The 25,360-nt window shown below is 40.1% G+C and overlaps 4 protein-coding genes across 7 annotated transcripts; 1 reads left to right on the plus strand and 3 right to left on the minus strand.

The window, feature by feature from the left end:
- The first annotated feature begins 161 nt into the window (after nt 1-161).
- On the plus strand, nt 162-6,685 carry trim35-13 (tripartite motif containing 35-13). Of its 2 annotated transcripts, none has more exons than XM_034143944.1 (6): nt 162-488; nt 4,904-4,999; nt 5,086-5,316; nt 5,403-5,425; nt 5,529-5,647; nt 5,749-6,685. In XM_034143944.1, the coding sequence occupies exons 1-6, from the start codon at nt 162-164 to the stop codon at nt 6,282-6,284; spliced, it is 1,332 nt and encodes a 443-aa protein (XP_033999835.1). In that variant the 3' UTR covers nt 6,285-6,685. The 2 variants fall into 2 exon arrangements, with proteins under 2 accessions (XP_033999835.1, XP_033999834.1); XM_034143943.1 differs by lacking the exon at nt 162-488 and adding an exon at nt 2,777-3,211.
- slc27a1a (solute carrier family 27 member 1a) lies at nt 6,487-12,546 on the minus strand. Of its 2 annotated transcripts, XM_034143936.1 has the most exons (13): nt 12,133-12,546; nt 11,701-11,868; nt 11,223-11,617; nt 10,423-10,590; nt 9,445-9,514; nt 9,253-9,344; nt 9,053-9,162; nt 8,746-8,955; nt 8,530-8,656; nt 8,283-8,420; nt 7,924-8,088; nt 7,610-7,756; nt 6,487-7,513 (listed from the first exon to the last, which is right to left on the minus strand). In XM_034143936.1, exons 2-13 carry the CDS (start codon nt 11,865-11,867, stop codon nt 7,356-7,358), a joined length of 1,947 nt encoding a protein of 648 aa, XP_033999827.1. In that variant the 5' UTR covers nt 11,868; nt 12,133-12,546; the 3' UTR covers nt 6,487-7,355. The 2 variants fall into 2 exon arrangements, with proteins under 2 accessions (XP_033999827.1, XP_033999826.1); XM_034143935.1 differs by lacking the exon at nt 12,133-12,546 and having other exon boundaries at nt 11,701-11,977.
- A 150-nt stretch (nt 12,547-12,696) lies between these two features.
- On the minus strand, nt 12,697-16,152 carry ptger1c (prostaglandin E receptor 1c (subtype EP1)). 2 transcript variants are annotated; one of them, XM_034143964.1, is made up of 3 exons: nt 15,970-16,152; nt 13,240-14,082; nt 12,697-13,113 (listed from the first exon to the last, which is right to left on the minus strand). In XM_034143964.1, the coding sequence occupies exons 2-3, from the start codon at nt 14,071-14,073 to the stop codon at nt 12,895-12,897; spliced, it is 1,053 nt and encodes a 350-aa protein (XP_033999855.1). In that variant the 5' UTR covers nt 14,074-14,082; nt 15,970-16,152; the 3' UTR covers nt 12,697-12,894. The 2 variants fall into 2 exon arrangements, with proteins under 2 accessions (XP_033999855.1, XP_033999854.1); XM_034143963.1 differs by having other exon boundaries at nt 13,240-14,151.
- Nucleotides 16,153-16,921: 769 nt separating this feature from the next.
- LOC117493397 (adhesion G protein-coupled receptor E1) lies at nt 16,922-24,709 on the minus strand. The gene is given in 20 exon segments (XM_034143934.1): nt 16,922-17,726; nt 18,256-18,351; nt 18,442-18,525; nt 18,527-18,611; nt 18,777-18,868; nt 18,958-19,018; nt 19,106-19,323; nt 19,552-19,746; nt 19,859-20,023; nt 20,114-20,304; nt 20,422-20,544; nt 20,696-20,849; nt 21,114-21,218; nt 21,309-21,352; nt 21,511-21,633; nt 21,861-21,989; nt 22,131-22,283; nt 22,401-22,565; nt 22,741-22,821; nt 24,389-24,709. Coding segments are annotated over 20 exon segments (2,337 nt in total). The 5' UTR covers nt 24,420-24,709; the 3' UTR covers nt 16,922-17,684.
- Nucleotides 24,710-25,360: the final 651 nt, after the last annotated feature.

Raw genomic sequence — 25,360 nt, forward strand, 5'->3', positions numbered from 1 at the left:
TGGTGAAACTAGAGATGCCGGATTCTCTAGAGACTCTCCTCTCTCTCCTGCTGCATGACTTGATGTACACTTGAACACTCATGGTACATACTGTACTTTCAGAGGGAATATAGTTTCTACGCCCTGGTAGAGACCCACCAGTGTAGCCTTGAGATTCACAGATGGAGGTTGAGGTTTTGGACGATTCCTCCTGCGCCGTGTGTGGGGAAATATTCCTGTCTTCCATGGTCCTCTGCTGCATTGAATGCGATCATAGTTTTTGTAATTGTTGTTTGGAGCGATTCTGGATACAACATGGTATTAAGGTGTGTCCTCTCTGCTTCAAAGCGAACCCTGGACTTCCATTTAGATCATGTGAAGTACATGGAAGGCGACTTGTTCTCATCTGTGTAGCTGATCTGGAACCTGTCTGTTCAACATGCCACGGATCAGGCCGGCACATGAATCATATAGTGTATTCCATAAAGGAAGCCTTCCTTAATCATAAGGTAAGATGAATTAATAGTTTTGGGAATAATGTTTTATATCTAGATCTCTACAGGACGTCAGTTAAATCATTCCTACCCATACCCTGAACCCTGTAACGCCATTAAGTCCACTTCTCCTATTATAGATTATAACTTTACAGATATAAAGGCAGAGATTTCAAACAAAACCTCTGTCTCAGTAAATACAAACCCTGCACACTGAATATACAGTAAACCTTAACATGTACATATTGTACATAACCATCCTGATCAGGTATACATCCATTCATTATTTATTATGTTGTTACACAACTTACAGAAATACTGCAATTGTAAGAACACCATTTTTATTTTATTGTTGTTTATTGGTGCTTTTTAGATATGCATTTAGATTATATTAATAGAAACATCTATTTTATAAAATGCTTCTGTACACAAATCATGCCTATACCTTATGTCTGTCCAGCTGTGTTGTCCTTGTTCCTAGTGGATTTCTGTGTACATTCTGGGTTAATTCAACATAAAGAATGAATATGAATATTCACAACCATGATCAAGATACTAAATGCTGGACATCTGTACATCTTGAACAGACTTGTAATGTGAAAATGTGTGTGGAAAACTGTCAAAGTTTCACAACTATGGCCTTCCTGCTACTCCCAATGTGCTCAGTAGAGTGTGCACTGTAGTAATGTCCTCATATGTCTGCACACAAATACACTAACACCCAAACACACACCCACAAACTTCTGTGTGTAAACATGTGCACATCATGGTTATCCAATGCGCTTTCCCCACCTATTTTAATGTTTACTAATCAGACATTTTGTTCATTCAATTGACTCATTTGAAGATTAAAAGAGCAGAAACTTTTGCTAAATTAATACTATTAATCAAACTAATAACACTATAACTGTTTCTTAGCCACAACTTTAGATAAGCCTATCTTATAAAAGTTATTATATATCCAAAACATTACAACTGACAAAAAGAAATCCATAATAAAATAAACATCTGTTACCTGTCCAGTAACCGCATGCAGAGCCCCCAGTAATCTGGCAGGCTGTAGCGTGTTGGGGTTGTTGTTGACTCTTTTGGCGGGTCACTGTTACACTATCAGTGACTGAACTGCTGAACAAATAATATTTTCCATTTGGCATCTCGAATTTCACTTATTTGGTCAGATTGGTCAGGGTCAATGTCCTACACAGAACGCAATCCAAACCAAATAACTCTTATTAAACTCCTAACCTGTAATTTTTGTAATGAGAACAGTTTTGCCTGTATGTTAGAAGGCCTTTAGGGGATTGTATACATCAAAATGTAATTATATCTGACTTTATTATTCTAAAATGTCAATACATATGATAAAGCCTGTAATGTCGGCTTGCTACAGATACAATGTGCACTCTAATAACAGTCCTTACTATGATTTAAAGCTGCCTGTTAATAAGCCTTGTGTGGGAAGTGTATGGTCTACCATACAGTGTGTTAAACCTCAAGAGTTAAAGCAACACAGTGTTTCCTAATGGAAGGACTGTATTCCCTTTCCATCTCTCTCTACAAACTCTTGAACTATTTTTGGCACAGCACTCATTTATGTTAACTAATACTCACAACAAAATACTGAATTACAGTTCAACCGAGGTCTTGCTTTTAGCAAGACCTCGGTTGAACTGTAATTCAGTATTTCATACATTTTAAAATTATTAAAATTAACCTTCACTACTGTGTGCACATCTTGTTTTGAAATACCCTCAATTTGCCCCAAAACACATTTGTGTTTTATACCACAAGTAGGTTTTAAATGTGGTGTTATAAAAAAATAACCATGGGTAAATTTTTTAAATGTGTAGGCCAAAGCCTAACTTCAGAGTGGAAATATTCCACTGGTCAGCCGGAGGACATATCTTTACCCACATCCAAATCAGTTAATTCTCTCTATTTATACCCTCCCCCAGAGTCTTTTTTTGGACATCTGTCTATGTAAACTCTTTCATTACACAGTGACAGGATGTTTCAACAGGCCTCTCACATAACTTAGTGGTGACTATAGCACACCATACTGTCTTTTGTCATCGTGGTGTTAGTCAGGGTACTCATCACTCTGATCTACATAGATACAGCCTCTTAAATGTTAAGCCAATTCATCTTTTTGGGGTGTGGTGTTTATTTGAGAACGCGCAATGTGCATGCTCCACAAAGCACAGGAGGATAACACGGGATATGCCTTTGGGAGCTGAGGTATCAACACTTATTTCTGAGGTCAAGATGAGGCAGCCTTCCATAGACCTGGGAGGGGCCTCTAATCCTGCCTTCTCATCAAAGCCCTGTTTAGAAAAATGGCTGCGAGACATGCTCATCTTGAGGATGACCTTTCCTGTCCAGTTTGTGGTCATATTCTCAGTCAGCCAGTGGTGCTCACTTGCAGGCACAGATTCTGCAAAGCCTGTTTGAAAGACAGCTGGGAGACTCAGGGCAGCGGGGATTCACATTACTGTCCTCTTTGCTGGCGCCGTTCCTCCATGGATCAAATCGTGGTTAGCTCTGCGCTGGAGAAGACCTGTGAATCCTTCAAGGTGGACAAGAGCAAGAATGACCCAGAGGCTTGTGAGGAGCATGGAGAAAAGCTCACATTGTTCTGTTTGGAGGACTTGGAGCCAATCTGTGGTTTATGTGGGAAAGGAGCCGCACACACCGGGCACAGGCTCTATCCCATTGGTGAAGGTGCTCATGACTGTAAGGTAAGTTAGTTACAGGGTTGGTCACCCCAGTATTTCACAGGGGTAACACCATTTCAGATTGACTGGTTATTTGCAAATGTACTAATTAAAATCTCAGATCAATAGTTCAAAAAAATACAACAAGTGGTTCTTTGTACCTGGACATTGTTTTAATTTATAGCTAGTCAACATTGATTTTTCACAATTTCTAAAAAAGTGTGTTTGTGCCTCTCTAAGCCTGATAAGCTGATATAGGTGTTAGTTCATTCACATTCTAATAATAGATTATATTTTTGGTTTGCCATTGCCATTGGGGTCCCGAGAGGATTGAAACTTGATCCCACCAGGTTTCTGTGACACTGTTCTACTCCCACCCTCCTATGCCTTCTCTCGAGAAAGGGACACCTTGGGTACAAAATGTTAAATAAACTTCTTGGGTACCGTTTTGTGTCCTTGCCTTAACTCTGAGGTGCATGGGCTCAATTGTGACATATCAACAGGGCATAAGATCATTCTTCCCCTTTCATCTATGCACCTGTATTGTGCAGCTTTTTGTGAACAGGGAATCTAGCAATGGAAGAGTATGTGGCAGCTGAAAGCCTGACATTGTGCTGACAGCTGGGCTACTTGCCACAATGACCTTGTTTTTATGTGTACATGACGCCGACGATGTACAGATCTATCTGCCACTCAATTCAAATGTAAACTCATTACAGCTATTGATGGACTGCTTAGCAGAGATCAAATCCTGGCTGAGCCAACATTTCCTCAACCTCAATGAGAGCAAGACTGAGGTTATCTTTTTTGGACCCCAACCTCTAGCCTCCCAGGTTGATATTCTGGGATCGCTCAAAAATAATATCCTCCCCTCTGTCACGAACCTTGGAGTGACCTTCAATAGCGCTTTTAAATTCGATAAGCAGGTCAGCAGCGTAGTCAAAACCTGCTTTTTTTAAATACGACTATTGGCCAAGACCAAGTCGTTTTTATCTTTTAAAGACCTGGAAAGGGTTATTAATGCCTTTGTTACCATGAGGTTGGACTACTGCAACGCTCTGTACGTGGGTATGGACCAGGCGTCAATTAAACGCCTGCAGCTAGTGCAGAACGCAGCTGCACGTCTTCTGACTGGCCACAAAAAGCGTGACCACATCACCCCAATTCTGGCCTCACTGCACTGGCTTCCAGTTCGGTTCCGAATTGATTTTAAACTCCTTTTATTTGTTTTTAAAGCACTAAATGGGCTGGCTCCGGCCTATATAGCTGAACTCCTCCAGCGCTACACCCCAGCCAGAGCTTTAAGGTCTGCTGACCAGCTGCTGCTGGTAGTGCCCAAGACCAGGCTTAAAACCCGAGGGCACCGAGCCTTCGCAGCAGCTGGCCCTAGGCTCTGGAACACTCTGCTCCTCCATGTGAGGTCGGCCCAGACCCTAGGGGTCTTTAAATCTACTCTTAAAACACACTTCTTCTCCCTGGCCTTTTAGTCAGAGCGGAGCACGACTTCCTGACTTTTCCCTGTGTTTTTAAAAAAAAAAATGTTTTATTTATATATCTGCTGTAATTTATTGTCTTTTATTGTGATTGTAGTAATGTGTTTTTATGATTGTAGTATTTATTACATGTACAGCACTTTGGCCCGACCAAAAATCGCTTTTAAATGTGCTTTATAAATAAACTTTGATTTGATTTGATTTGATGTCACTGTCTTTGTAGGAGGAACTGAAGAGTGCACTGCTGCCTTTGAAAGAGAAGTTGCAGGTGTATAGGAAAGCAAAAACGGCTTGTGAGGATATGGCAGAACATATCAAGGTAAAAGTACAAAATGCTACTTTTTGGTTGACTAGAGAGCCAAGGTGAGGAGGCAATGATCCCCCATTAATCATGTATCTTTCCAGAGCCAGGCTGAACATACCGAAACACAGATCAAGGATGAATTTGAAGCCCTGCACATTTTCCTGAAGGAGCAGGAGGCTGCCAGACTTTCTGCGTTAAAAGCTGAGAAGGAACTGAAGAACCTGGAGGTTAACCAGAGGTTTGAGGATATGAATCATGAAATTGCATCTCTCTCAAACGCCATCAGATTAGTGGAAAAGGAGATGAACTCTAAAGATGTCCCATTTCTTAAGGTAGATTTGACTGTTTCTTCAGACAATTTGAATGACAAACTTAAACTCAATTGGTCCTAAGCAGTTTTCTTCTTTTTTCTTTTCAGAATTACAAGGAAACAATAAGGAGGTAAGTTTTAATGCCACAAGGATCCTGCTAAGCTAATATATTTATGATAATATAGCCCTACAGACACAATTCTCAACAACTAACTGCTGAAGTATCTTTGCAGAACCTGGCGAACTCCCCTTGAACCCCAAAATGTACCTGGTGCTCTAATTGATGTGGCCAAGCACTTGGGCTCTTTGAAGTTTAGAGTGTGGGAGAAGATGAAGAATATAGTTAAATATAGTGAGTTTTTCCAAAAATAAATAGCCATGTTTTATTGAATGTCTCTTCTCCCAGACTATTTAACATAACTTCTGCTTTTTTTTTCTTCCTTCTCTCTCTAGATCCTGTGATTCTGGATCCAAACACAGCGGCCAGCTGCTTCATCCTCTCAGAGGATCTCACAGTTGTGCAGAACTCTACCCAGATTTTCAAGCTGCCTGACAACCCAGAACGCTTCGACATCAGTGCTGAGATGCTGGCTGCTGAGGGGTATACCTCTGGACGCCACAGCTGGGATGTGGAGGTGAAGAACAACACCTACTGGGTGGTGGGAGTAGCCAGCGACTCCATCAACAGGAAGGGCAAGCACGTGTTGACACCAGCAGAGGGATTCTGGACTATAAGGTTTCGCAACAGTGAGCACAAGGCCTGCACAGCACCGTGGGAGCCGCTGAACATGACTAAGGCGCCAGAAGTGATAAGAGTAGTTTTAGATATGGACAGGGGCAAGGTAACCTTCTATGACCCTCGAGAGAGAACACCGCTCTACACCTTCACTGGGATCATATCACCCAGAGCCTTTCCCTACTTCTGCTCTGCCTGCAAAGAGCATCCGCTGAAAATCCTGCCCACAAGAATATTATTGTCAATGGATTAATCATTTATTTTGGTGACATATTGCCAAAGGTTTTAATAAAGTTATAAAAAAACAAAACAGAATGGCTGCTTAGGCATCTGAAATATATCTTTTTCTATTTTAAAAAGAGACGATTGTGGAAAATTACAGCACTACATTTCCAAGAGAGCAAACATAAAAATTCAGCTCTATCGTTCTTTTAGATAAATGACATGAAACAAACTTGTTTTAAAATATTTAATTTGAGTTACAACAAAATATGTAGTCTTGGAGATGTGAAATTGTAAATAGCTTTAAAACACCCATATATTACACTCATAAGATTTGTTTTATAAAATGACACTTGTGGCTTAGCTTTGCATGGCAATAAATCACTCGTGATTACCACAACCTGTTGAGCTCCTTTCTAAGAAAAGCTAATTTAAAAAAAACAAACAAACATTTGAAACACAGATCTGATATTTCACATAAGGCACATACTGTCACAACCTTCGTGTATCTGCAAACAAGTGCCAGTTTTGTTCAGAGGTTTAAATATGACATAAGTGAGATTAGTTTTCCTTTAAAAAGAGACTACGGTTAGTGCTTTATCTAGTAGCTGCATGTGGAAGTCTGGCCTTCAGCTTCATCCAAACACACATCAGTAACTCCATAGCTCTACACTCAAGTATTGCTTAAACCTACACATAATTGTTCTTTACGCCTTCTTCATATATGGGAATATACCCTGTAACAGTTTGACTTGATGCTACCGCATGTATCCTACTTCAAATCGGTTGTGAGCTATACCCACTCTGTGCGGTGATGCTTAAAGGCTTTTTGAGGTGTTCATGTATAATTATTACACAACAAATTATTAAAGGAAATAAATGCCCTTACATTATTGCCTGGAGTGTTAATCATACAAGGTTTGAACTTCATCTGTTACAATACTCTGCCTATGTAAGTAGTCTTCTCATTTGTTTCCTGAAAGGTTATAATCCAGTCAGTGGTGCACCCAAACTGACTGATCCCTACACCAGCGTATGCATATGTTCTCTCTACAGCATCTATTTTCTGAGGCAACACAACTGCCCTGCAACGGCCTCCATGTCATAGAGACATTCTTCCCTCGGCTATAGCATTGTATAGCTCCTCATCTACAGCCTCGTAACACGAGGCTCTAGTGTTTAAAAAGTAGATCTGGTCAGTGTTGCGACGCGGGTCGTATCCCTCCCTCTGCAGCCTGGTTTTCTGGATCTTGAATGTACCTGTTGATACATTAAATAGATTATGATTTGTTGATATACAAATCTAAAGTGAGGTTGATATTTCTTTCATTCAGAATGGATATCAGGACACTGTACCTGTGGTGTCCACCTGTGGTGAAATTCGCAGGAACACGGGGCGAGCATACGAAGGAAGAGCATGCTGGACTTTCTGCAGGAAGCTGTTGCAGTCAAAAGTTCCTGTTGTGTCTGCAATGGCAGCCATGCCGGCCTTACCTTCCACACCTGGCAAGACACATGGAGATACATGCTCGTCAAGTAGTGAGCACAGTTACAAGCTATATGCATCAAATACAAATAACAGTTATGGTTGCAACGTAAGGCTGAAAGCATTAAGATAAGACTTTATTTATCCCGAAGGAAATTGTTAAGCATGCAGAGTTAACCATTACCTGGCACTGTCACTCCATACACTGCCACATCAGTCTGACACAGAAGACTGCTGAGGACGCCCTCTACCTCTGTGGTGGAGACATTTTCTCCTCGCCAGCGGAACGTGTCACCACCACGGTCACGGAAGTACATGTAGCCAAATTCATCCATCACCAGCACGTCACCTGGAGAAGACATATGGGTAGAACATTTGAATTTGAAAAAGATTCCATGTCTGGTCAAATACAAATTACCCCTACTCAGCACAGACAAAGGAAGCCTGGCAATACAACATTGACATTATTTGTTAGTGTTTCTTTATCTTGAAGAATAACAAGACTTTTTGCAGATTTACAAAAATATAAAAAAGATTGGTAACCTGATAAATATGCAGAATCATTTTTCTTGAAGACATTGTGAGCTATCTTCTTTTTAGTAGCGTCCTGGTTAGCGTAGCCATCAAAACGCCGTAATGGATCCTGCTGGTTGATACGACCCACCAGAAGCCCTGGCTCCCCTGCAAGACATGAAGGCGTTTAATGGCGTGATTTCAGAAGACTAAAACATTTGAAAACATGTCCCAAATCTAGAAAAAAAATCATTATGGTAGTATTCATATTATTTACCAGGGCGGCATGTCACACAGAGCCCCCGGCTGTCTCGAACCAGCTCCATGCTGTCTTCGTCCACCCTCACCAGACGGATTGGGTAAATATTGGGGAGAATGCGACTGTTGAATCCGCAGGCTCCCACCTGGCATCACAGAATAAACTCAATTCTCATCCGAGTCCCATTTTATCATGGAAGTCACACAAGTAAAAAAAAAAGCAGTGTTTGCTGACCTTGCCATCCATGTTGGCGATGCTGCAGTTGCACTCTGTTGCTCCATAGAACTCGCCAATCTGTGCCACCCCAAAACGCTCTGTGAAGGCCTCCCACACACTGGGGCGCAGCCCGTTTCCCACCGCCAGCCGAACTTTGTGTCCTTTTTCTGACGGCCGTACTGGCTGAGACAGGAGGTAGCGGCAGATCTCCCCAATATACTGCACCACCTACAACGGGATAACATAGTTGTTATTGTGGCTTGTTCAGTATTAATGTTTTATTGATTAAGTAAAATTCTGGATATTTTCCGAGAAAACCTCTTACAGTGCAGTTGTACTTAATGCAATCTTCCCAGAAGCGGCTGGCAGAGAATTTCTTCTTCACTACCACAGTGAGGCCATGGATCAGACATTGACCGACACCCATGATATTACCTTGGAAAAAGAAAGAGCTGACACTTTGGTTATGCACACCTAAAACAGGTGAAGTCTATTGTTCAAGAGCTGGAGCCTGCCATCAAATACCTGCTGAGTGATAGAGAGGCAGGCAGTCATAGATGATGTCAACTGGGCTCATGCGAAAGGCGAAATATCCAAAAGCAGCAATTCTGTAGTAACTGCAGTGGGAACACAGGAGAGATTCTCAGACATCTATCATTAACTGCGCAGCAACTGTAACAATTCTGGAGAGTGGTGCTTTTATTGAGAGCAACGTACCGACTGTGTACAACAATGGCAGCCTTTGGCATTCCTGTGGTGCCGGAGGTGTAAATGTAAAATAGACGGTCTGCAGAAGAAAAATACAATAGAGCATTAATAAAGAAACATATAGGTTCACAGCATTTCAGTTACTGTTGGAAATGCCATCAATAAACCTAAAGAATGATGGGACATGAAATACAATTTTCAATGCGGCTTTGCTTTTCCTGGGCATCATAGACCTCTAGTTTGTTTGGAAAGGGTATATCTAGGGCTTGGACCTGTAATGATGACTTTTATATAATATTCATCTGAGACAGATGTACCATTATTCAGGGATATGAATTGTTATTCAGACAGTATCTTAGTGAGTCATTCATACCAACTACTGACTGCTGCCCAGAGAAAACTGTCAATATCTGTCTTGAATTCAAAATGACTCATAACTTTTAAGGTTTTTCACAGCCATGCATTCCCCTCATCCCACCTGAGTCACATAATGACTGGGAAGCAATTTTACTTCAGAAGCTAGACAGCAGAGTGAGAAAAATAAATTTATGTAGGACACAAACTTTGGGAATTTAGTATAGCGCTAAAGTTAACAGTAAGCTGCAAAGATTAATCTTTTAGTCTATACCTATTCAAACATTTGCCAAATAATTTGATAATTAATCGGTTTGTATATCAAAAGTAACCTTTTTACATTTTTCTAGCTTGTTAAATGTGAATATTTTCAGATTTTTTTTTAGAATAACAAATAGGGCTTTGGTAAGCACAACATTTTTCACTATTTTCTGACATTTTATAGACCAAACATCAAATTGATTAATCCAAAGAAGAACCAACATATTATTCAAAAAAGTATTTAGTGACAACCCCAGTTTACCAGCCGAATATTTGACATAGTTTGAATAGGGTATTTAAAAAGGAACTTCTCATTAAGATACATATGAAGTCTTAGACAGAGGTACACTTGATTTCAGTGACTGTACTCACCATTCATGCCTTTGGGGGGAACACAAGGTGTGGGGTGATGTTTAGGTGACAAGGCTAAGATTGGGTCCAGAGGTTGAGCACCCAGAAGGGCCAGATGTTCTGCACCGAGGTCCCCTGTACTGAACCGTACCATGGCCTGGTTCATGGAGGAACTGACCTCTGACATGGCTGCCATTCAGTAAGAGGAAAAGGAGAGAAGAGAAGACATCAAGTTCAGGCACGCTAGTTAAAATAAAAACATAATCTAAATATTTCTGACAATTAAATACAATTTTGTAGAAATGTATATATGAAATTATTAAGTCAAACTATCTAAGAATTTCCTTTCTGAAGCCATGATGCCTACAGACTAAAGAAGAGTAAACTGATATCTATGATGAAAAAAGTATTTACAGTAAATAAAGTAGTCACACACACACAAACATCAGTGGTGTGTTTATGTTGCAACAGAAAGCCAACACAATAGAATTTTGACTAACTTCAAAAAGGGATGGACTAAAGGGAGTTTTTACTTGCAATGTGATCAGCAACAGCATGTCCTGACCACATGATACTCAGGAGACACAGTTATAATGTTACACACACAAAATAAAAATAAAAGGGTGACAACACCACCTCCCTTGATGTTACACAAGAACATTGAATTAAACATTACTCATTCCAGTAATCATCTGACTTGTTCTGCCCTAAATAAGATGTTATCCTGCAGAACAGCATTTTACAATGTACCTTTCCAACGATACAGGATTAAAAACCTAATTCCTGGATCAGCTTTTTCTACCTTGTTGATGCATTCTTACCATCAGCAAGCTCAGTTCCAAACACAATGGCCCGGGACCCCGACACCTCAACACAGTGCACGAGGGAATCATTCCGCAGGTTGAAGTTGATGAGTGCAGCTTCCACCCCAACCTTGGCCAAGCCCAGCCAAAGAGCCACCTGCAACGGTCTGCTTTCCATGAAGAGGGCCACCACATCACCCGAGACCCACCCCTGACCTCTGGCCCAGTGGGCCACGGCATTAGACATCTCGTCCAGCTGAGTGAAGGTCCATATTTCCCCTGTGGCCTCATAGATCAGTGCTGGTTTATTTGGGTGCCGTTTCACTGTCTGAGCGAATATGGAAGGAATGTTACTTCCATTACGCATGTAGCGCCATAGAGCCACCTTCACTCTCATCAGCACATACAGGCCACTGGGGAGGGGGAACATTTGATATAAATTAGGATATAAACCCAAACGCATGACCATAACTATATTTGTACATGTTTAACTTACTTGAGGTCTCTCTTGGCGGTGCGTGCTGCGATGTAGAAGTATTTCCAGCTTCTTGTGCCCAGATAAACTCCGAGGCCTGCTGCCAGACTCCAGGGCCAGGAGACCCCAAAGAGGCGCAGCAGTCCCATGGACCCCAGAGAGGCTGAGACACTCGCCGCATTGTGCATTCTTGTCATGGAGGAAGGGGGAAAAGATGGGCTTTGAGGATATAATGGGCATAAACTGAAGCCTACACTCAGGAGGTTGGATTAATGTAGGCTAGTGCAAACTGGTACACACAACTTTGTTGTTAGGAAGGGTTTAAACAATAATATAAAAGCTTTGAGCAGGGATAAAGTTGCCACACAACTCGTATTTAAACTGATATCTCTCAAGGTCACATAATATATCATCGTCAACAATATCTTCATCCATGCATCGCACATAACTTACCTACGAGTCAATAGACTGAAGCGATGTCACCTTTCACCCGATAACCTAGTCGCTGTGCACAACTTGGTAATAATTGAGTACCAGAAATCTTCCTCCGGATGTCGAAAACGTCGAGATAATATACAATTTTGCCTAACAATCAATAGTTTCCAAGTGTTTTACCACAGTTTCAGATCAGTTTACGTCAGCGCGGTTTTTGTTATCGGTAACTAAGCTAGTAAACAACTTACATTCCAACGACATTTGTTGTCAAACGTACGTGACAGCGTCCAGTAGGCTGATATCTACGGGGGAAAGTTCATAATTTGAGCCCGAATTGCTAAAGTGACCCGAAACTGGATGAGAGCAGTGAAATGCAGAGCGAATCAGGCTAGTTTCTGTACTCCATATTGAACAGTCATTGCCAAAGAAGCACCGCCCATCCCGGGTGTGAGCATTCTCCAGCAGCTCAGCCATTTGCTAAACTCGGCGCTTGTCAAGGCTATCTCAATTTTGATTGGGCAATACTAACCCCCGCCCAATTTCCCAACCACCAGTTTTGCAGGTGGCTGCTGTTGATAGTAGCACAAGCACAGACTACTAACTAAATGTTGGGAAATGTTGGGGAAGTCTGTTCGCATCCCTTATTCACACTGCTGCATTGTAAGCCTGGCTTGCTGAATATTGACCTCACAAAGCCTTTTAGAAAGAAAAAACACAGCAAGTTGTATATTTTTCACCACACACAAGAAAAGATAATTTATTTTTGTTAGAGCAAAATGGTCATTGCAGCATGAAGGCTTGCCTGTGTGAGTCTGCAAAGGACCTATTTTCTGTCACTGTGGCACAGCAAACTCTAATAAGCACTGCTTTCCTCAGTAAGATGTAAACCCAAGGGTCCAAGATTTGATTCCAGGATGCCATACGTAAGCCCAGAAGAATGAAACCATCTTTCTCTTGGGTTGAGGTTCTTTGTTTGAATTGCATCACAAGAATATGGATCTATTTGGAAAGAGACACAGAATCAGTCATACTATTACATTATCATTAACAATATTCTTAAAAACACCGGACCAATGTGTAATGGTTCTGGAAACAAATGATACAATCTAAATGAGTACTACTTACAAGAAAGGGGCTCCAACATACACAGGAAACCACAGTGATTACTGCCAGTTGCACCATCATCTCCACATTCAACGAACGAGAAAAGGTGGAAGATGTGGATGATGCACGACGAGTACAGCGAGCTGCTGATTTTGTATTTACATTGTGGGACTTATTCCTGGCTTGCAGCAATGTCAGACCACTCAGGATATTGCAGAGTAGGGAAAAAGTAAGCGCGGTAAGACCCAAACATGAGAAGGCCAGAGCCAAATTGGTGTCGGCTGTAGACTTTGGACCATGGATAGGTAAGAAACACCATGTACCAGGAAACTGGGTAGTGTAGGTGCCCACCTCAAATAAAGGTAGAACTGCCAGCACAAATGCAAGAGAGGACAGCAATAACACAACTCGCCACACATGACCCAATGTGACCATAGCAGCGTGGAAAAAGGGCCGGGTGATGGCCACACAGCGCTCTACTGCCATGGCAAAACCCAACAGTAAAGGGCATAAGCCAAAAAAGACCATGCTGGCCCCAAATATCTGGCAGAATACTTTGGTGGGCTTCACGGCCTTCATTTGATTCATCTGATCCGTGTGCAGATACAAAGCAAATGCGCCCGGGATAACATGACCTGCAAGATCAGCCAGAAGCAAAGCTACTGTAAGAAGCAGAAATGGGGATTTGGATGGGCGGCGGAATCGGACACGGGACTTAGCCAGGATGCCCAGAGCTGTGAGGTTGGAGATGGCGCCAAATGTCATAGTGAAGCAGGACACCCCCAAACTTGACGATTTCATAGGTGGCAAGGTGCTGCTGTTCAGCCAGGGACCCGGCTGCTCAGAGGAGTTCATCTTCAGGTTCTGCAGAAGGATGGATGGCGTAGAGGTAGAAAATGTAGTCATAGACGCTGTTCTCATCTTCAGTGTTACCTATGGAAAAATTGCAGGCAAAGTATAAATGCTTCCAATAATTCAAACAAAGGCAGTGAGTGATAGTTTCAGGCAAGGTTTTTATATAATCTTTTCTGCTTTTAAAATGTGTCTCGAGTTATTCATAGACAAGAGAGGTCTTAAATGCAAAGTTGTGTACGAGTGAATGCTACATGCTTCTCTGAGCTACTCAAATAAATGTGGTCTGCCAGTGACACTAAAGATTTAGACCATAATAAGAAGAGAAGCTACTGCAAAGGAAATAATAAAGAGGAATGGATGAAACACAGCCTGAACTTTTTTTCTGTGCAAGCACATGCAGATTGAAGTGTTTGCTTATACATTGATGGATTCTCACAAATTCTAACAAATTCAAACCATAACATGGAAGATACAGAAAAAACCCCATCAATATAAGGGATTTATGGCAATGTGTCATATTTGTAGGATATTTTTAGAATTGTGCAGGGTGATTATTTCTTCATAACTGTTGACAGTCACAGACGGTGGACAGATTTGTAACGAGACACACGACATAGGCCTCAAATACAGAACAAACTATGCCAATTGCCCTGAGGAGAGAATGATCAACATTTACTAATCTTTCCTGTCATTTATGGTGTGGAAATATAGGGAACTTATGTTATTTCTGCTGATTTTATGTGTGTAGTTTAATTTCTCATCTGTATGCTGTTTCACAAAAAGTTTAACACATTTGTTTCCACTGCTCAAATTGCTCACCTGCTATAATCCTACCTGGCTAATTGTTATCTTTGCCACTCTTCCACAGCCAGTTGCTTAGTTGGTTCCTTAACTCATTATTCCCAGTTTTCATTTAATTTCGGCTGAACTGTCATAATGTCATCAGATTGCATCAGATTGCCTAGGCTGGAAATAGAGGGTTTGGGTTTCAAATGTGGAATATGCTACACAATAACACAGAATCACACCCACATTATTAGAGCTAGTCACCAATTACAAAGCTTTAAATCAAACCTAAAGAGAAACTAGAGGCGTGGATTATTTTAAACTGCAATCCTTGTTGAAAAGTCTTGTTTTTGTTTAGCCATCATTTTGATCTCATTAAACTTTAACCTGCAGAATGTTCCAATGTGCATTAGCGATTTTCATCCCGATACATCAGGCATCAGACACTAAGCTTGATATTTGTAACCGGTTAATTGATTCTCACTCTCCAGACTTAGCCTTTTCACAGAGGCACAGCAAAAATGAAAGAAAAAACAAGAAGAAAGTCAAAGCTGTAGCTACAACGTATCTTTTTTTCTTCTATCTTTCGCAAACACAGCACAGCGAACAGAATCCGTAATCTGCTGTTTACATAAACCTCCACATCATCTATTAAGTTTACAGACCTTCAAAGGTTCTTGCATTCCTTTCTGTTATTTCTGGTATTGGGGTATAACAAAACAAAGCTGTCGTGTTGAACATGATATTATTCAAATGGATATTGTATCTTTTCTTTAACATAAAGACAGAATATTTTGTTATTCTTCTTTTACTGTGCTATTTAAACAAGACAAAACATGTCTTAACATCCAAGCTATAATGAAGGAAATCACAGGACAATGGGGTAGTGCCCTTTATGCATTACCCATCTCTCAAATATGTAAATACGGATGTCTGAATCCCACTTACTCACAGTAAAAGTGGATTAACTTTAAATCAGGGAGAAATCCTGGATTTCCTAAACATTCACCGTCCTTGAGAGTAATTTGCACCTGAGAAGAATATAATATAAGTGTGTTATCTATGAGGTAAATCACCAAGAAATGGTTATGAATTATAAATCAAACTTACCTTCAAATGACTCCAACTGAACACTGGATGAGAGACGACAAATGTATTTCTCTTGTCCACAGATCTGCATAATTTACTATGTTCCGTAATCACTATTGTTCACAATCATTTGCTCTCGTTCTCCTCCCTTTCTTTCCCCTGCCTCTCTGATAGATTCCCTTTCTCTCTGGTCCGACTTTCTCCCTCTCCAGAGACTTGGCAGCTATTTTATCTCTATATACCGGATCTGCATTTTCCATCCTCTTTCCCTCCCTGGAAGTAGTCCTTGCATCTATTCATCTTCTCTGCTGATCGTTTGAGCCAGGGGGGATCTCAGTCATTACTTTTGGTAGTATTGATTCAGTGCATGCTGAATAATTCAACAGTTACAAAAGTCAGCTATTGCGAACATTTTCTTATTTACTTTCTCAAATTCGCAATGACAAATGTATTTCCCTCAAAGCAGAAACAAATTTGAGTCTGTTACTCAATGATGATTATCACCCAGTGTCTGTCACATAAACAGAGAGTAGGCACAACGAAGGACATCAAAGGAGTTTGAAAGAGCATGATGATGATTAGGTGCCTCAAGGGTTTCTGGTATACTTGTGCATCACGTGCATCAGTACCAAGGTTTGTGATGTTTAAAGAGGGATTCATCTGTTTTATATATATTGAAACTAACAGCAAAATACTTCTTTCAGGAGTATACTTAAGGTTTGCGCATTAATATTCAAGTATCAATTTGGAGATTTCAGACTTGTTGTTGTTGTTGTTGAGAACATCCTGTCCGTATTCCACGCAAACAGGAAGGAAGAGGAGATAATCTTCTATTTCCTCGGTATGTGCAAGTCAAGTCAAATGCTGTTGGCAAACGTAAAAGTGTCAGAAGATATGAATAAAGGATGGCTCTTATTTTGTTGATATCTTGTTACTATTTGTAATCTTGCATAAAAAAACTTGAAAGAAATCCTTTATTTGTTCACAAAATCTTTATTGTATATTTTACATCAAATGATTCAAGGCCAGTCATGCCTACATACATTTTTTTGACCTAACATCAGAACTTGCTGCTAAAACCAGTGCTTAAAACGAAAATGACATTGTAAAACACAAAAATACAAAAGTTATCTCTGAACATTCAGGTTTTGGAACTAAGTAAATAAAAATGTTGACATTTAACATGTAAAAGCACGCTAAATGGAGCATAAAATACAGTAACTTAATATAAATACTCAATTTGGTAGCAATATATACACAAAAAATACATTAAAAATCTAATATTCGTCCTTCTTTGTGGTGGTCATATTTAGATAATAAGTTCCACAGTAAAAAGTGCTTGTCTAAGAAATATCTTTTAGATTGTCTTTGCATGTTGCATAAAGTACCATACAACATATACCTGATAAAACAGGTGTTGATCAATTTTCAACAATTCTCTCTTAAAAGTGCTGTTTGAATATCAAAACATCCAGTTTATTTAATGATATGACTGTCGAATGTAATTTCTTATTTCTTAATTTGTAATAAATAAATTAGTCAACGTTTCCTTTTTTAATAGCTTAAAATGCAAATACCCACTCAATAACAAAAAGAAAAAAAAGTCATGAAAATGTAAAGAAGCATTTACATAATTTTGCAATGAAGCTGGTGCATTGACTACACGTGTCAGGGCAAAAGTAAGCTATACATCTAAGATGGCCGTCTTCTTGAAATAAATCAGACTTGTTAACTCCTCAGATGCGAGACTCCCCCGTGTCGTGGGTGTTCTTGGATGCCTGAGTAACGGGAAAAAGACATGCCGATGAGTCACAACAGACATTTCAGTATATATTCTTTCTTTATCAGGACAGCTCTGTTCTGACACCCTTCATTTTACATCTCCTTAAATACCATGTCATCTTCAAACCATGGGAAAATACTATGTGTTTGCCTTTAGGAAGCTTTCCAAGTAACCTTCCGATGACTTAACTAAATTAAGTGTCCTCAGCAATCTAATTACAGAACAAATGTTGAACTATGCTGTCCACATGCATGCAAATGTTTGACTTAATTTTACGGTTGCCTGGCGAGAAATTAAGGTTATTTATCAAATGGTACAACTATTTTCCAGAACTTCTTTCTTTTTAGATTGTGTGTTTTATTAAAATATGTAGCAAAATGAACTTTAAGTAGAAATCAAACTGTACTATCACATACATGAACATTTCTATGTTGCATTTTGTTAAAATTACTAAGTTTGTACTGCAAAATTCTGGATACTACGTAAATGAGACACACTGAAGTAAAATATTACAAACTGCTTACACGAGCTTTGCTGGTGTGTGAGGAGCTTAAGTCAGAGTAACTCTTCTTTCCAGGTGCACAGCATATGGACAGGATCTTTCCATATTCTTCCCTCACCTAAAATTAGAATACAAATCAAGTTTTGACACCAGAAAAACCAGCAGAGCCTGGTTTTTTCTATTTCTGAGAGGAGGAGGCTTGACAAACCTGTTTTGAAAGCAGACAGTGCATGACAAAGAGCAAAAACCCCTGCAAGCTGCTAAAGATGGTGAACAGGTATGATATGACTATTGGCCCCCCCCTCAAATTGGAAACAACCAAAGATCCACATGGTGCCCAAAAGCGTCAGCTGAGCCACTGCAGTGATGATGAACACCCTGCAGGAGGCAACAAAGATACACACGGTTCAAATCTGGGGCACTTTGTTCCAAATATATATGTCAAATAAATGTTACCATATTTATACACACTACCACTTCCACACAACCACTTCCACACAACCACTTCCACACAACCACTTCCAAACACACACACACACTCACTTTATTTTCTGCAGATTGTCTAAGTCAGGGTTTAAACTTGAGAACTTCTGCGCCAACTTCCACACAGTGATGAGAAAGAAGAAAATGTTTACCTGAAAGGCAACAAATAACAACGTTAATTTTTTAAAAGAAGCCCTTTGTCAATTTGAAGGACATCTTTCAACTCAATAATTCTACTTACAACAATGATGACGCAGGCAGGACCAAAGAAACTCCAAATGAGTTCCAGGTTTAACCAACAGCTGCAATTAGTAATGAGAGTTTATTTAGCAGAGGTGTCAACATAACCTGGTATTCGGGGAAAAATCAAACAAGTGGAGGCAACTTACTATCTCTTGGTGCCATATCCCTTGGCATTAGCTAAGGCAGAGACAGCGACAATAACAGCTGGGACTCCATAACCCCCTGCCATCATGTAGAGGGTTTTAAAGCTGGTGTTGAAGACCAGGACCACCATTCTGAAGAGTTGTATGCCCTCCAGACACATCCAGCAGAATGCTGCCAGGAAGAAGAAATGCAGCAGCCCTGCTACCACTGCACAGCCAACCTGATGCAGAAGGAGATGAAGATCATGATGACAGCAACGAAAAAAGGACATATAGGATGCTGAGAAATGGGGAGAAAAAAAGTGCAGAAACTTCTTGGCGATCAGTATCCACATAAATCCTTCAATAGCTGTGCTGTTATGTGTATATCACTCTGCTGTTTTCGAAGGTATCAGAAATGTTACTGCACCCATCTTGACAGTACAAGCTGTTATTTTGTTTGTATTTACCCGGTTCTCAGTACGAGAGATGCCTGCAAGGAAGATAAAGTTGGCAATAAAGAGGCTGATGCAGAGGTGCAGGTGGATGGTGGTTCTTGGGCTTTTGATGGAGCGGATCAGTGAAAAGGTCAGGATGCAGATAAACAGGCAAATAAGTGAAAGGGACAGACCCACCCAGGTGATCAGCTGCAACTCAAACGTGTCCTGTTGGGAGAGACGGAGAAGACATTACAGTACACAGACATGGATTGATGTTTCATTTGTAGACTCTGAATAATAGGCATCATGATTTGCTTTGTAATATGAGAGTGCTAACCTTTATTTCATGGAGTGCCATGAGCACAGCGAAGCTGCTCAGATGGTTGCAGGAGCACACGGTGTAATTAGGGTTGGACGTCAGCACACTGCAGCCACGAGCAGACCATGACCCTCCTTCTTTTGAAGAATCCCAGAACACACAGGTGTGGCTCGATTCATTTGACTGTGAATCAAAGTAGATTAATGACTGTTATAGAAACAATATTTTCATGCAAGGATTAATCATCATCCTTATTGGCGAACTAGTTTCTACCTGTTTGAGATGATCGAAAGTCAATATGACAGGCTCTTTGAGGTGGCTTGTGTTTCTGTTACTGACAGTGACCGTCACGACTTTGGAGTTGATCTTATAGCTTTGTTCCTCTTGACGTTTCATTCCGCTAAAGAAACCATCTGCAGAATCTTCCAGGTTTGCATAGCTCAGAGATGACACTGTTGTAAAGCCTTTCAGAAGCATAAAAGGATCAAACTGGATTAGGTGGTTATTCATCACATTACATAAGTTATCTACAACTTGATAAAAGTGGTTACATTTCTGTTAATCATATGCATGATGATTACCAGGGTAATAGGAGGGCTCTCCAGCAGCTGTTTTCAATGATATATTCAGATGAGCTCCCTTGGATGAGAAAGTCTTGGTTCCCTGGGGAAAGTCATCCCCCTTTTTTACCAGCAGCTTCAAATCTGGATCCAGATGGATTATAACATTGTTTATGAACATGCATTGCAACTGTCTGTTGAATACTGTAGTTGACTTGAGCACAAAATAAATCTACCAGCTGTTGAAATACACGGCATCAGAAAAGATGTCAACCTAATGGAGTTTTCTTTGTACCTGTGTGAGTTGAGGTTATTGCTGTCCAAGGGGCCTTAATGAAAGGTGCTATGAGCCTCAGAGTTTCCTCCACCACGGTCAAAAAGATGGAGACTTTCCTGTTATCTTTGAAGGCTCCACCGGACAAGAGCTTGTCGATCACATCCAACAGTTGCTGCAGCCACAGGAGAGGAGGGGTAGAGGGAGCAACATTAGTGTGTGCCGGGAGAAACAGGAGACAGAGTCGGGTCGAGGCAGACTTTCAGGCTGCACACCAACTCAGATCAACATAAACAGTCTACATAGCACAGACATCTGAACACCATGTGACAGGGCTTCAACGGGTGCAGAACTTCCTGTTTCCGTTGTTTCTGCAGAACAAAATACTTTTTTTGCATTGTCAAATTGCATTTCGATTTATAAATGCTCAGAAATATACCTTGAGTATTCCCTCTGCATCCAGTTCTTTTGGATGTTCACTCACTGCAAGCTCCAGACAGCTTTCTTTTAACTGCATCACGAGATCATGTGCATCATGAAATTCCTGTGAAAGCAATTTTGGCAGAATTAAACAATAGTATCAGGAAATAGACCTTAAAAATACAAGTGGAACTGTGATAAAAACAGATGTTACCTCTGTCAGACTGATCTTATCGTTGAATACATCACAGTTTAACTCTGAGGAAACAGGAAGTTTTGCATCATGAAACGCGTTTGCTGATGACTATAGCATTGAGAATGCCTATACTAAGGAAAATGTTATTTTTATATATTTACTGAGCAAACACCAGTTATGTGATGGATGTTGGAATAGTTGAGAGCTGCTGTGTTCTTACCAGTACAGCGAGACCCATTGTGGCCATAGTTAGTGAACCCTGCATGGCATGTACAGTAATGCCCGCTGGCTCCATGGTAGCAGGTTCCATTTCCGCAGATTGACGTGCCAATCATACATATGTCTAAAATGGAGACAAACCAGGGAGAGGAACATTTTTGCACTTTGTTTTAGTCAATTCTAATTAATATCCTGGTCCACCTGAACGTCCATGTCAAAAATGATAAAAAAAAACAATAAACAAAATCAATAATTGAACATTACTTTAAATGTTGGTTCCATGTTTGTGGGACAATGAGACTCATTACTGGATTTTAAAATGATATGTTTGCAGTATGTCACAGCTCTTACCTTCACATTGCTCCTGATTACCAGATTTCAGTTTAAAGCCAGCATTGCAGACACAGTTAAAATTGCCTTGTGTGTTGATGCATTTTGCATTCTGACCACAAACATCTTCCTCTTCACATTCATCAATATCTATATATGTGTGCAGGAACGAGATAAGAAAAGATGTGAGATCACCAATGTGTTTTCACCTCAAACACATAAGAGAACAGCTATATATACAACCCACAGTATTATCTTTATGTGAGGGTAGCTTACTGATAATCATCTTACCTCTACATGTAATGTTGTCACCGTTACGAAAACTTTCCATTCCAGTAGTGGAAATGAATCCAGCCTCACAAATGCAGGAATATTGTGGCATTGTGTTAAAACATAAGGCATTAGGTCCACAGAGGCCTTCGTCTTCCAAACACTCATTGATATCTTAAAGTAAAAATTGCATACAGGACTTTTTTAGGTACATGACTGCATCAGTAAAACTTCAGTTACATTTGAAAATGAGTGTCTGCTATCCTCGATTGAACCTACATGATAACTTACCTTCACATTTGACAGATGTTGCTGCGGAGAAATTTGCAGCCCCTGATGTGGATTTGTAACCATCCTCACAACTGCAGTAGAAGCTGCCAATCGTGTTGTGACAGACTGCATCTTTTACACATAGCCCTTCAGGATTTTCCTCATCAAACTCACATTCATCGGTATCTTAATTAAGGAAACATGAATTGAAAAGAGGATTGATGCAAACAAGATATGTTTTATCCTAAGAAAAAAGTGTAGGTGGTCATACATATAAAATGCATTTCTTATACATAATATTATAAATCATTTACTATTATACATAGTGAGTTATGTGTTCAAAGAAGTTTGTTTTTTATACCATAGCATTTTTTTTTTTTCAAATAAAATCCGCCACGGCATTCCGATTCTGACAGGACGATGACAATGGAGAGGTTCAGAGCTGAAATGAGAATAGGTGACTGTCAGTGTACAAGTTCACACCCTTCTGAGCATTTATGCAACATCTGCTACTCATGCTTATTAATCTACACTCCTTGAAAAACGATAATTTCTCAATATTTCCGTATAGATATGGTGACACCAATGACCACTTTGACCCCAGAAATGTTGTCACTTTTAAAGCAGGACTGCAAAAAATGTTTATTCCCTAATTTATACTCTCATTTCCTCAGATTGCTCAAAAACGTTGTAACCTAAAATTCAACACCTGGGTGTCAGGAGAACTCAGCTTCCTTTGAGGAAACATCAGCTGGCATGGGACGAGCTCTAAAAAAGCATCACATCCTCCGACTGTGCAGAGCTCTCTGTAGTCGCCTAAATTACACCAGATTGGTGATATGTACAGCATATGGAAACTGTAAGAAATAACAATTATTATTTGTATTATTCAAGAGCTCAAGTGTTTACTGCGGGACTAGTAAAACAGAGGTTAAAAAATATGTTGTAATTGGAAAAACCTCTGAAAGAAGACCTTTCAAAGAAAAAAGTTTCCAGTAAAAAAGCTAGATCTAGTGAATAGTATTGGAAAGTGGGGAAGTACAGCATGTTCTTAGCAATTTTAGAGAACAGAGACTTACTACCAAATAACTTAAGGAGGAAGTAATTTACATAAAATTCACTTTAAGAACACACACATAACATCCGTAAGTGATTTTTGACCCTCTCTTTGGCAGGGGATTTTATGATGTACATATCTGGGACAGGAAACATCTAAATTAAAAATGTGGTTTGACACGATTGCGATCATGACATTATGACAGGTTTCAGATGTGTTGTGATGTATCATGGCAACACGGTTTCTTCCTGTGTGACTGTGAAGCAAGTCTTGTGGTTGCTATGCGATGAGCTCATAGTGTAAAAATATCACTTATAAGAAGAAGAACAGAGGTCCTTTGTGCCGTGGGGCCCAGATAATTTAAGTTGTTGAAGAAAAGTGTCACACGTCTTTCCTTTCTCCTTATTCATTCGGGCTCTTTCACACACTCAGGCTTCAGGCTCTGACTGCTGTAGAGAGGTTCCAATAAGTACTGGGAGAATTTGAGTTTCTCACTTTTACAATTTCTGCCAGGGAGAATTGCTGGCAGATTGTGTCTTGGTGGAAAGTTCTCAAACAAAGTAATAAAACATTGAACTAAAAGTTGAAATACAAGTGTGTCTGTTGTTTCAGTTATTTCCTGATTTGTCTATGTTTTCATGTGACTGTATTTTTTATTTCCTTGTAAAGCTCTTCAACACCAATTTGTAAACGCTTTATGAACAAATGCAGCAATTGTTAACATAAATAACTATTTAATTACAGCATAAAGTGTGTTGAATAGTATACGTTTCATATGAAATCCGTTTTTTGTCTGAAATGTTATCTTGGATTTCAATAGAAAGCATAGATAAACACTCATTGTAAAACGTTTCTGAGCCAGTTAGTTCGGAGCACAGAACATTTAAAAACTCTCTCAGCAGATGATTTTCCATCCAAACTATTGTGCAAATGGATGACAGATGTGACTCACCCAGTATCAGGAGGATCCACCTGCCCGCCATGGTGAAAAAGGAAACACTGTCCAGATCTCTATAAGAAAAGTTCAGATATCCAAAACTGGAAACTTCTACATGTAGATCCAACAGCTCTTTTTCCTCACTTGTCGTCTCCTACTGACAAAATGTGAAGTGAAATCCACCAGTCCCTTTAATGGACAAGGAAAAAAGCTATACTGTATGTTAATACCAAAAAAATCAAACAGCTGGAATCACTAGTCTCTCATCTTATACGTGACCTCTCCTTTTTCACTCTCCATGACATCTGCCTTCTTCCTAACGGGGTAACATGCTGAGTAGACTACTTTTTCTGGGGAGGGTTTTTTTTTTCTCTCTCTTTCTCTCTCTCTCTCTCTCTCTCTCTCTCTCTCTCTCTCTCTCTCTCTCTCTCTCTCTCTTTCACTGAATCATGCCTCTCACACAGAGAGGTTTGAAGGGGAGTACAGCAACTACAGTTCATAAAAAGTAACTCCTATTTTGGTTGGGTGATAGTGAGAGGAAACAGCTGCTTAACAGGTTTTTTGCAAAGTTAATTTCTATCTCTCTTCTCTCTGTCTTTGTTCCTCTACCTGTATATTTCCCGTCTTTTGGACTGTGGGACAGACAAGGGTCAAGGGGAGTTTATGCCACTGGTCATTGTCCTGCTGGTGGGTACACCCTCCCATTAGCAGATATTCAGTACTATGGCATTGACATGTATATAGCTTTTGCCTCTGAGTGCATCTGTTTGAGACAATTTTAACAATGTCCATTTGGGAAAAGAGAACAAAGGACACTTACTTCTTTTATAAGTCTCCACTCCCTTATGGCAGCCCTAGAGCACTCAATTATTAATAATAGAAGAAATAAGATGTAAGCAACAAAAAACAGTGCAAGCTACAAATCTATCTTTTCTTGAGGTTCGAAAGTGTCACAAATGAATGAAGAGGAAATGGAACATAATGTTC

This window comes from Trematomus bernacchii, unplaced genomic scaffold, assembly GCF_902827165.1.
Source record: "Trematomus bernacchii unplaced genomic scaffold, fTreBer1.1, whole genome shotgun sequence".
In the NCBI taxonomy this organism is placed as follows: Eukaryota; Metazoa; Chordata; class Actinopteri; order Perciformes; family Nototheniidae; genus Trematomus; species Trematomus bernacchii.